At 36.4% G+C, this 12,764-nt stretch overlaps 1 protein-coding gene and 1 non-coding gene across 6 annotated transcripts in view; both read right to left on the bottom strand.

The window, feature by feature from the left end:
* ATG5 (autophagy related 5) overlaps window positions 1-12,764 on the bottom strand; it is a 127,447-nt gene that overhangs the window by 75,379 nt on the left and 39,304 nt on the right. For all 5 annotated transcript variants that reach the window (XM_072831916.1, XM_072831921.1, XM_072831918.1 and 2 more), the window contains one exon: window positions 4,008-4,170. In XM_072831916.1, the coding sequence (XP_072688017.1) occupies window positions 4,008-4,170 (163 nt within the window). The remainder of the gene's footprint in view (window positions 1-4,007; window positions 4,171-12,764) is intronic.
* On the bottom strand, window positions 12,478-12,581 carry LOC140637492 (U6 spliceosomal RNA). The gene has a single exon (XR_012034592.1). It is a non-coding gene; the product is annotated as a U6 spliceosomal RNA (small nuclear RNA).

The following is a 12,764-nucleotide window of genomic DNA, read 5'->3' as shown; positions in this document are numbered from 1 at the left end:
AGACACCCGGGATCGAATCCCACATCGGGCTCCCGGTGCATGGAGCCTGCTTCTCCCTCTGCCTATGTCTCTGCCTCTCTCTCTCTCTGTGACTATCATAAAATAAAAATAAATTAAAAAATAATAATTTTATAGCTAAAAATGAAAATGGAATAAACTAATTTTAACCACATACCATTTTAAGTCAGATTTAATGAAATCCAATTTGAAAAGTAATTTAATAAAATTTAACTTAGCAATGTTAACTTTAAAACATTCATATATTTAAAGAAGAATGGAAGCTATGGCAAAAATAGGAAAAGGGGAATTTTATGCCAAAAATTGCAATGAAGGCAGATATAAGACCAAGTCTGCTACATTAGTTATACCAAGTTCTGAATGTGACATTCTAAGTCATGCTTTAGGTCAATAGTAAATATGAGCTGTTGGTCTGGTCAACCTTCTGTCAGCTGCGAAATGTTTTCTAAAAGGGTCAGAGAGAGTAAATATTTTAGGCTGTCGGCCACATGGTCTTTGTCACAACTATTTAACTCAGCTGCTGTAGCATGAAAGCAGTCACAGACAATACACAATTAAATGGGTGTGGAAGGGTTCTAATAAATCTTTATTTATTTACAAAAACAAGTGGCTGGCCCATGACCATAGTTTGCCAACCCCTGTCCTAGAGTCTCAAAGTGACTTCTCAACAATTCTTTTTATCAAGACAGCTTTACTTTCTTTCACACACTTCCACATAAACTGTATTAATGCTTCATTAAAGCCTCTAGGACACCTATAAAAGAACAAAGCAGATATTCTCCTGTCTTACATATAAAGAAACTGAAGCTCAAAGGGATTGACTGAGTTGCCCTACGGAGCTGCTAAGAGAGCTGAAACTAAATAACTTTTTTTTTTTAAAGATTTATTTATTTATTTGAGACAGAAAGAGCATGAACAAGAGGGGTGAGGGAGAGAAAGAGAGAATCTCAAGCAGACTCTACACTGAATGTGGGGCTCTACCTGATGACCCTGAGATCATGACCTAATTGACTGTGCCACCCAGGTGTCCCTAACAACTCTTAACCACCACCCACCACACTAAAGCCTCCAGTGCCCCATGTGAAATATTTTAATAATTTTTAGAATCCTCTGCTGAATCCCAGAGCTCTCAACAGGAGACTCACCACATTCATAATAGATTTCAAGAACACCTACTTAAAAGCCCATTAAAATTATTTACAATTCTGAAGCCAAATTATTCTTGGATCCTTGCTCTCTTGAGAAGATTTGGCTTTCTTTGATTTAGGTTATCTTCTTATTCACAAGTCGCCTAAAATTTCAGTTCGTCTTCAGATAGCCAGTAAGAAAAAGGAAAAAGTACACCTTTTTATTTATTTATTTTTTAAACAATCCTGAGGTCTTTTATTTTCTTTATATTTATCATGCCCTGAATTCATAGGGAATGGGTTCCAGCAGTTCAGGCTCCTTTCCATTGGTTCTCACAAAGTGTGCTTCTCTGGGTGGGGCAGGCTGTTCACTTCAGTTGGACCCAAGTACCTTTCTCTTTGGCTTCCTTCTTTTTCTGATCATTTTCCTTCACACGCTTCAGGAAGCTATCTCAGCTCTTTTGAGTGTTTAATATGCTCAATGCAGACATTAATTCTCTTGGCAAGAATCTTGCCCTTAACTTGTTTGTTTACAACAATGCCAACAGCATGCTGAGTAACACTATAGACCCTTCAGTTTTGCCATGGTGACATTTGTGGGGCATTCCTTTTTGAACAGTGCCCATTCCCTTGATGTCCACAATATCACCTTTCTTATGGATTCACATGTATGTGGCCAAAGGAACAACCCCTTGTTTTCTAAAAGGCCTAGAGAACATATAGCTGGTACCTCTCCTCTTTCCCTTTGTGTTGGTCATTTTGGCAAATTACTGAAAGACGGCGGTTCCAGCCAAAAGAAAAGTACACCTTCTTAAAAGGTTGTGAAGTCTTAATTATTTAGTAGGAATTTGTATACTCAGTAAAAGAGGAAAAAGGCCTGCCTTTGCAGAGTTTATAATCTAATTGACAGATACTAGACATACAAATATAAAACTAAGGAGCAACTCCATGTAACTCAAATCTAAGAGACTTAAATGAGAAAAATTAATTTAGAGTACAAAATGTCATAAAACATGAACCTTTTGCACTACTGAAGTCTCAGATGATGCCTCGTTTTACATAATGAAACTTTAGTAAATACTAAATAACCAAAAACTCCTCTCTGACATGGTAATAATATAGTCCAAAAGATAAAAAATGGATCACATTTTTTAAAATTATGGGTTTCTTCTAGGGGGGTGGGCAGGGGGAGAAGGCAGGTCTTCTATTTTATTCTAGTTATTGCCACAAAAGTTCAGTTTATGTTGGACTAGTTCCCTATCTAAAAACAACTATCAAAGATGGATAAAACAGGCAGTCCTAGCTTTACACAGTAGTGTAGCACTGGAAAAGTGACCATGAAACCATGCAAAGTGATCTTAATCATCAATGATGTAATCTTTAAAAACTGTCCAAACATTAAAAACTCTCCTTGTTAAGTTATAAATGTATAAGACAATGAATAAATGAAACTAATATATTTAATATACCACAATTTAAAAACATTAGAAACACTGAGAATTCAAGTGCTTTATTTATTGCTTTGTAAAAACCTTAAGCACAGTTTGAATAGTGCTTGCTTTCTTGACATGTAACTTATAAGCAAACATCTCTCCTAAGTCTTGCTGAACTGTCCTATTCCTTTCTAGGTCTAGATCAACTTCTAAACATGTTATCATTTGCACTTTCAATGTCATGAAATATTTCGGAGAGATTCTTTAAATGCTAGTTCTTTGTCAGCAGCACTTTCTCTGGGATAAATTCACTCTTTTCATCACAACCACTTTCCTCATTTATATGGAAAAGTTCACTTCCCCTAAGTTCCTGTGGCTGTGTATCTAGTCTCTCAAAGGTGGTAGTGTCAACCTTCCCACAGTCAGCTGTTTCTTCTATAATTCTATTATTCTAATGAAATTCCGCTACCACCGTTATCACTTTGTTTCTTTGCTATGCTTTCATCTTTCTTGTCCAATTCCCTCTTTCAATATGCACTTTTACAAAATATTATATGGGCTTATCACAAGAGACAAAGAGGCAACACAACTACATGCTTTGCTGTCTGTGGGTAAACTAACAGATGAATAATGATGATATAGTGACAATAAAAGAAGTGATGCAACTGGTCTTTGATCATGATGCATATCTGTTATTAAATGACTCATGGACTAGAGAGCTAGCAAAAAAGTTCATACTTTATGTAATTTCAATTAATTTGCAGTGGTAAGTGAAATCTGAACCATATTGTTAAGGACCTGATATTATTTAACTAAAGCATATTAACTGAAATTCATGCATACTGGACTCATGCAAAACAATGGCTACCTGTATGTAAGAAACTGTTTTGAAGGCACTGGAAGACTATCAATGCAAGCAAGATTAAGGAGCTTTGATCTAACAGAGAATACAGAGGTGAGCTGCAGAATTCTCTCAGCTTTTCCCTTGAGTGTATCTTCTAAATTCCAGCCAGGAGAGAAGGAATCCAAGTACAAAGCAAGTCTTACTGTTCTGAGAAAGCAGGGGTTAGAGTCTGTACCCCATTTAAAGGGAGGTACTTTGGTATGCACACAGGGTATTCAGTTTTAACTCCAGAAAGACGATGACTAGCAATAAGGGTACTTTCTCCAGAAGCTAAACACATGAAGTTATATCCTCTGATGTTAAGGGCAAAGCAATCAATCTAATGGTGGGAAATCCATGAAGAGAAGAATGTTGGAAGAGTACAATGTGAGAGATGACTAAAAGCAGCTTCTTTGTAAAATTTTGTGTGTAGAGGCCAGAATTTAAACTTGTACCACCAATGCTAAGGTATACCAATTACTCACATGATTATAGATATTTCATAGTTTATATAGTGGTAGTCAGAAATTAAACTGCTGTATTTACCATTCTGTAATCCCATCCAGAGCTGCTTATGATCTTTTTTCTGCATTTCATTGATTACTTGACTTTTATGCTTTAATGCATCAGCTTCTTTCACACAAGACATAAAATGAGCTTCAATTGCATCCTTAGATGGGCAGTGCAGAAGGTCCTTTTCTGGAAAGCTCTACCAAAGGAAAAAAATACACATATAAAACAGGTACACATATTAGGAAATTATTCTCAAAGAACTGTATCTCCCCCAATTATCCAATATTTTTAGCAAATGATCTGTTAACTTCCCAGTAAAGAGAATTCAGTTCAATTCCATATTTTTTAAATTATAAGAAGTTAAAAATCTTTAGCTACCTGGCATATTTTGTACTTTTTCTAAATAATCCTTATGTACTATGTATTTAAAATATAAGAGGAAAAAAACCATAAAAGAAGAAAAGAATAGTAACTTCAAAAATAGTTTTTTTGACTTGGCCATGTCTAGAGCTGACAAGAATGTGGAATAGAATTCACATACACTGCCATTAAGGACGTAAAACAGTACAACCACTTTGGAAAACAGTTTGGTAGTTTTTTCAAAAGGTAAATATATACCTACCGTGTGATCCAGTAATTCTACAACTAGGTAATTACCTAAGAGAAACAAAAACATCCACACAAAGACTTGTGTGTGAATATTCACAGTAGCATTATTTGTAACAGCCAAAAGTCAGGAAACATCCTAAGTATCAACAGGTAAATGAATACATAAATTATATAAACTTATCAAAGTGTACATTTTTAATATGTATATAGTTTGCTGTAGGTCAATTAGGCTGTAAAAAAGCTGTTAAAATGTACCTTTTAAGGTCAAAGCTAAATCTACATCCTATACCTACACTGAATCTTTTAGGCAGTTGAGGAATTGATCACTGGACAAATAAGCAGTTATGTAAATGAGGTGACTAATTCTCTTTTCACTGAAAAAAAAAAAGATAATAAGAGCCGCCAACACTAACTGAACACTTACTGTGTGAGACATTGCACTAATGCTGTTTATATGGACTATGTAATTTAATCTTCATAACAACGCTTACAGTAAAAATGATTGTTATTGCTATTTCACAGATAAAAAAAATAATTACAAAGCTCAGGGAGCGGAGAGAGTCATATGTGGTCAAGCTAGGATTAGTCTGACTCAAGAGTCCTGGTTTGTAACTACTACACAATACCACTTCCTCCATAAGACCCAAATACTTACAGTAATTACATTCAAACATTATTTTACCAAAAAGTCACGGTTCCATAAGTCCTTTGGTAAAAACTGAGACAAATAATAATGGCAGAAAAAAAACATTTAGTCACAGCCTACTTGGATACTATTAACAGACAACATTACATTATCCAAGTAATGACAAGCTCCAAAATGACTAGGAAACTTAAGTGCATGCTCTCCTACCAAAAGCAAAGGCACTTGACTACCTATTGCTATTTCCTAAAGTATATTTTTTAGATGCAAATAATCAGTCATACCTCCTTCTATCTTAAGAGAGTCTGATCTCATAGATCTGCTGAGTAAAAAGGTAAGCTACTATTTAACTACCCACTGGTCACAGCTGCCTAGAGGGGAGGGGAACAGCTGAGACAAATGGTCTCTCGAGGTACAAAGGGATTCTAGATTCATTGGGCCCTTGAACTAGAGATCCATAAGAATGAAGGTAGATGTTTTCAGGCATAGGCACACAAGGGCAAAGAATATGAGAAAATATAAAAGTCTGTAAAAATGAATAGGCAAAAGGAGAGAATGAGAGAGAGATAGGCAAAACTAAAAGATGGGAGAGGACATGGATGGCAGAGAGAGGGTCCCTACCTTACTTAATCAACTTTACAATCAGCTGTATTTGCTTTGCTTAGGCTAGATTAAAGGGATTTGTCCTGATTTCCTGACCAGGATGAACAATAAAATGTTCATTATATCAATTCTATTATATTCAAATGGATTAACATTATAACAATTATTCCTATTTAAGAAAACTTTAACTTTTTTATACTTGATCTCTAAATTTAGAATGGCTTTTTTGGATATTGTACAGTTCTCTATGCTGCTCATTTAATTGCTCATTTTGGTTATTTATGACTGGCAGAAAATATGAAAGTTCATATTTCAAAGAAAATATTATTTTCATGTAGTTTGAATTTACGACCTATTTAAACTTAAGTACTATCAGAGTTTCTTAAAACTGTATACAATCTGATTATGAAAAAAAAAGGAGTTAGGATCTCTCAAAACAGCGGTTTGAAAAATCAAGGGGGAAAAAAATTCCACCATTGTCTAGTGCTGTTTCAGCATGGGCTGCTAATCCCCTCAATGGCTCCTATAATCAGAGAAAGTACTAAAGTTCTGCTTTTCCCAGATGACCTCTGTTTTGCAGGTTTCTAAACTTAACCAATGAGGACGCCCATAATTGATAGCTGACAATTACAGACAACTAGCCTTTATTGCAAATGAGGGGTCTTTCAAGAGAGTGCAGGTATTTGTATACATATGTTGCAACAGAACATTCCACATCTCTATCTAGGAGGAAAGTAAACTATTTAATGAAATGATCTCAAAGGAACTATGAGAGCAGTAACAGAGGAAATATCTACGTAGGCAGTCACAGCAACTGAATTAATCATGGCAATGAATAAAGTGACAGATGTCTCAGTCAAAGCCCCCTCAGCTCCTACTCATGACATGTTCCTTCTTCCATGATTAGGTTGGGGTGGGGGTAGGAAATCGTTTTTAAAAGCTTCACAATAAAATTCCAGACAGACTCTTGATTCATTACATTTCTAGTATCTTCTTACATACATTAGCAATTGTGTATAGGTGTATATCTTTTCAGTTCAACAAATTCTTACAAATAAAGATGAGTTTGATACCGTATTTATTTGCTTTCATGAATATTTCAAGTCAGAATGCCTGATAAACTAATCTAATTTCACTTTTATATAAATATTCTGGAAAGTACTATTTACTTAAATATTATTACCAGTGTCGTTTAACTAAAATATTAATACAGTCTGAGCTGTATACACACACATTAGAGATAAACAACATTAAACTCAAACTATTACAAGTGGGAAACAAAAGCCCTTTAATTTATAGATAATATTGTAAGCTCAACACCAAAAGCAAAGGCCACAAAAGCAAAAACAAAAAAACAAAACAAAAGCAAGTAGACTACAACAAACTAAAAAGCTTGTGCACAGCAAAGAAAACCATCAACAAAATGATGGTTTCTTTCAAAAAGAGGAGAAAATACTTGCAAATCATGTATCTAGTAGTGGGGTAATATCCAAAATATACAATCAATCCATACAGCCCACCAACAAAAAACAAACCATACAATTAAAAAATAGGCATAAGATCTGAACATTTTTCCAAAGACCTACATATGACAAATAGGCACATGATGTTCAACATCACTAATTCTCAGAGAAATGCAGATCAAACCATGAGATACCACCTCACACCTATTAGAATGGCTATTATCAAAAAGATAAGAAATAACAAATGTTGATGGGGATGTCCAAAAAAGGAACCTTTTTGTATTGATAGGACTACTATAAACTGGTACAGCCACTATGGAAAACAGTATGGAAGTTTCTCAAAAACTTAATAATAAACTACACATAATCCAGCAATTCTAAGTATTTATCCAGAGAAAACAAAATCGCTATCTCTGAAAGATATATGCACTCCCATGCTCACTGCTGCATTATTTACATTAGCCAGGACATGGAAACAACCTAACTGTTCACTGATGGATGAATGGATAAAGATGTAGTATATGTACAATGGAATATTATCCAACCATTAAAAAGAACAAGATCTCAACATTTGTGACAACATGGATGGACCCTGAGGCATTATCTAAGTGAAATAAGTCAGAAAAGGAAAGACTCATGCCTTAATGATCTCACTTATATGTAGAATATAAAAGGGGGAGGCGAGCTCACAAATATAGAGAATAAACTGATAATTGGCCAGAGGCAGGGGGTGGAATGTTAAGCAAAAAGGACAAAGGGGGGCAGCCTGGGTGGCTCAGCGGTTGAGCGTCTGCCTTTGGCCCAGGGCATGATCCTACAGACCAGGGATCGAGTCCCACATCAGGTTCCCTGCATGGAGCCTGCTTCTCTCTCTGCCTGTGTCTCTGCCTCTCTCTCTGTCTCTCTCATGAATAAATAAAATCTTAAAAAAAAAAAAAAAAAAAAGGATGAAGGGGATCAAAAGGTATAAACTTCCAGTTATGAAATAAGTCATGGGGATGTAATGTACAGCTTGATGACTACAGTTAGTAATATCATATTGCATATTTGAAAGTTGCTGAGAGAGTAAATCTTAAAAATTCCCATGACAAGAAAAAAATGGTGATGGATTTAACTAATAATCTTTCTGCAATATATACAAATATCAAATCAGCATGTTAAACACTTAAAAGTAATATAATACTATAGATGTCAATTATACCTCAAATAAAAAATACTGCAAGTTCTATTGAGACAAGAGAGCAAAGCAAACAAAAATTTTCCATATGATCCATAAAGAATCTAACACCCATTAAAAATGTAGGAGTTGCTAATATATAGTGTTATGGACTCCATGTTTATGTCCCCCTAATATTCTCATGTTGAAGCCCTAATCCTCAGGGTGGCTGTATTTGGAGATGGATCCTTAAGGAATCAATTAAGGTTAAGTGTGCTCATATGGGTGGGGCCCTGATCTAACAGGATTAGTATCCAGTAAGAAAAGACAGAAGAGAGCTCACTCATTCGCTCTCTCCAAACACAAGGAGGAAAGAACATACAAGGACACAGAGAGAAGGTAACCATCTGCACACCAGGAAAACAATCCTCACCAGAAATTAAACCCTGCTAGACCTTGATCTTGGATTTTCTAGCCTCATGAACTGTGTGAAAATAAATTTCTCTTGTTGAAGGCATCCAGTCTGTAGTATTTTGTTATGGCAAAATAAGCAAACTAACATACACAGCAATATTATTTTATTTGATTGTTGAGTCACCTCTAATAGTAGAGTCAGCATTCTGACGAGGAAAATACAAGGCCATAGTTTAAAGGCTTACTTTGATAAATCTAGACATTTCTTTCCAGGATCACTTTGGTATGTGTGTGTGTGGGGGGGGGGGGGGTGGAATGGAAATAGAAGAGATTTTTTTCAAATATATCTTCTAAAATATAATTTTCAGGATGAGAGAATATACTCTGAAACTAAAGGAATCAATGCTGAAGTCAGCACTAAAATTTGTTAAACTTTCAGGATTTTCTTAAATCTTTTTTTTAAAGATTTTTTTTAAAAGATTTTATTTATTCATCACAGACACAGAGAGAGCAAGAGGCAGAGACACAGGCAGAGGGAGAAGCAGGCTCCATGCAGGGAGCCCGATGTGGGGACTTGATCCCAGCTCTCCAGGATCACACCCCGGGCCGAAGGCGGTGCTAAACCGCTGGGCCACTGGGGCTGCCCTAGAAAGATTTTAAGTAATCTCTCCACTTAAAATGTACACTCTACACTCCCAAAATGGAGCTCAAATGCACAACTCTGGATCAAGAGTTGCACAACTCCAAGAACCAGTCAAGTGCCCCAATTTTCTTAAATCTTCTCATTTTACCAGGATCCAATCTACAAACTTACCTTCAACCAACCATCTGCTTCCCTCCTGATACAATCTAAAGAATATCTCCTATCCTGTTTGCTAGGTTCCATTTTGTGAATCTTTGAAACTGAGTTGAATTAATTATTCTCATTTCTTCCTATAATTATCTGTAACTATTTTCTCTCTAATCACTGTTTCCCATTAGTTGTTCCCAAAAATAAAATAAGCACCCAAAGCAAAAACAAAAAAACTTCCTTCAACCTCAACTTCCTTCTGGCTACAGTCCTCTTCCCCTTCAGAGCCAACTTTTAAGGTGACCAAACTAGTAGTCAGCCTTATTATCCCACAATCAGTGGGCTACCCTCACCACTCTTGCAAATTCCTCTCTTGAAAGTCAACAATGACACCTTTCAGTCCTTGTTTTAAGTCCTCATCAAACATCTAACACCTTTGAATATCCTCCTTGAAGCAGTCATCCTTAAGTTTGTTATACCACACTTATTTTTCCCTCATCTTCCCTCATTCTCATTTTCAAATCTATTCTGGCACTATTCCTTAAATGTTGCTTGTTGTGGTTTTTTTTTTTAAGATTTTATTTATCTATTTTATATGATGAGGGTGGGAATGGGGAGAAGGAGGAACAGAGGGAGAGGGAGAGAATCTCCAGCAGACTCCATGCAAGAGTGAAGCCCAATGCAGGGCTCGATCCCACAACCTGAGCCAAAGCCAAGAGTCGGATGCTTAACTGACTGAGCCACCCAAGCATCCCAAATGTTGATATTTTTCAAATTTCCAGTCTAGTACCTTGTTGCTTTTTTTGCTTTTTTTCATTCCATATATTCACCTTCATAAGCTTACCTACTTCTACATCATTTATGGATGATTAAGTCTCAATATCTGTCTCCAGCTAAGATCCTTCTCATGACTAGGACCCATACATTCATTAATCTAGTAGATACGTCGTTAGGCATATGTGACTTCAACAAATCCACAAGTAAAGAAATAAGTTTCCCCCCTTGATTCCTCCTCCCCATCTCCTACATTCAAGCAAGTTCTACTGAGTTCACATCCTAAATAGATCTGAATCCATTCACTTTCAACATTCCCAGAGCTGCTTTCCTAGTACAAACTAACAACTGTCTGACATTTCTGAAAACCCTTGCAGCTGGGTCCCATGTCCCAAATCTTAACCCCTTTAATTCATTTTTCACATTTGGAGTCACAGCGATCTTCCTAAAATACAAATCAGATCTTCTCACTCACCTGCTCTGCTCTTTTAGAATAAAATCAAACTTTTTCCAAAGCCTTTAAGGTTCTGAATGACTTACATCTCTGCTAATCTCTTCATCATAATCTCCTGCTCTCACTTAAGATACTCCATTTTCTTTCCCTTCTCCCACACACACATTCTCTGCTCCAATGATCTTGACAAGGTCACCTGCTCAAACATTCTTTTAGGCATACTCTCTCATTCTTCTGCCTCTGCATAAAATATCTCCTTTGCCTAAAACACTCTTTCTTCTTGCCTATTCCCTGACCACTTAACACAACTACTCACTACCCAAAAATATCCTCCTCCATCTTCAGGTTCAGTATCAACATCACTTCCTCTAGGAAATTTCTAACTTCCCAAGTGTATGTTAAGTTCACAGAGTTCATATACTTGACTCTACAATATCATTTGTATTGTCATGCCATACTACTCTTAAGCTCCACAAGGCAGGGACCATGACTGTTCTCACCTGTACTTTGTCAAAAAGCTTTGTAAATTAAGTCAATTTTATTTGAGACATGATGCACAGAGTAAAATGCAGAAATTTTAAGTGTACAGTTAAATAAATTAACACTGCATTAGTTAGTATCTGCCCAAACAAGATATAAAATATTACCATCACACCAGAAAGTTCTTTGGTGCCCTTTGCAATCAGTTCCCTCATTTTGACCCAGCTGATCTGATTTGTATCACAAGATTAGTTTTGCCTGTAATATAATCAGATATAAATAGAATCATATTATGTAGTACTGTATCATCTAAAATCTTTTACTTATTAGCATAATGCTTTGGAAATTCATCTATGTTACTGCATGTATATAGTTAGTTCCCCTTTTACTGCTGAATTGGACTGATAAACTACTCTGTTCACCCAAAAACCTGTTAACAGACATTAAGATTCTAACTATTAGGGCAGCCCAGATGGCTCAGCAGTTTAAGCGCCGCCTTCAGCCTAGGGCGTGATCCTGGAGACCCGTGATCGAGTCCCGCGTCAGGCTCCCTATATGGGGGCTGCTTCTCCCTCTGCCTCTCTCTCTCTCTCTCTCTCTCTCTCTGTCTGTCTCTGTCTCTCATGAATAATAAAATCTTTAAAAAATAAAAAAATAAAAGATTGTAACTATTAGTGTACAAGTCTTTTGTGAGCATGCTTTCATTTTTAAAGATTTTATTTATTTGACAGAGAGAGAGCATAAGCAAGGAAAATGACAGGCAGAGGGAGAGGGAGAAGCAGGCTTCTCCCTCTCCCTGAGGAGAGCCTGATGTGGGACTCAATCCCAAGATCCTGGGATCATGATCTGAGCTGAAGGCAGACCCCTGACTGAGCCACCTCTGACTGAGGCGCCCCATTTTTCTTGCATATATACCTTGAAACAGAAATGCTGTGTCACAGAATAAGTTTATATTTAACATTATTTAGAAACTGCCGAATTGTTTTTCAAGGTAACAACATAATTTTACACAACTACCAATAAAGTATGAAAGTTCTGGTTACTCCAAGTCCTCAGCTTGGTACTGCCAGTATTTTTAATTTTAGTCATTTAAAAAAAAAGGAATGCAAAAAAATAAAATAATATGGAACACTTCATAAATTTGTGTCATCCTTGCACAAGGGCCATGTTAATCTTCTCTGCATCATTCCAATTTTAGTTGATATGCTGCAATGCAAGCACTCATTGTGGGTTTTTTGTTTTTGTTGTTTTTAGATTTTATTTGAGAGAGAGAGAGAGAGAAAGAAAGAGGGAAAGAGCAGGAGGAGGGACACGGGGGAGGGAATCTTAAGTAGACTTTGCTGAACGTGCAGGCCAACATGGGGCTTGATCTCATGGCCCTGAGATCATGACCTGAGCCAAAAC

Source organism: Canis lupus, chromosome 7 (genome assembly GCF_048164855.1).
Source record: "Canis lupus baileyi chromosome 7, mCanLup2.hap1, whole genome shotgun sequence".
Classification (NCBI taxonomy): domain Eukaryota; kingdom Metazoa; phylum Chordata; class Mammalia; order Carnivora; family Canidae; genus Canis; species Canis lupus.
Note: the sequence above shows the minus strand (reverse complement) of the source record. Positions and strands in the feature narration are given on the sequence as shown.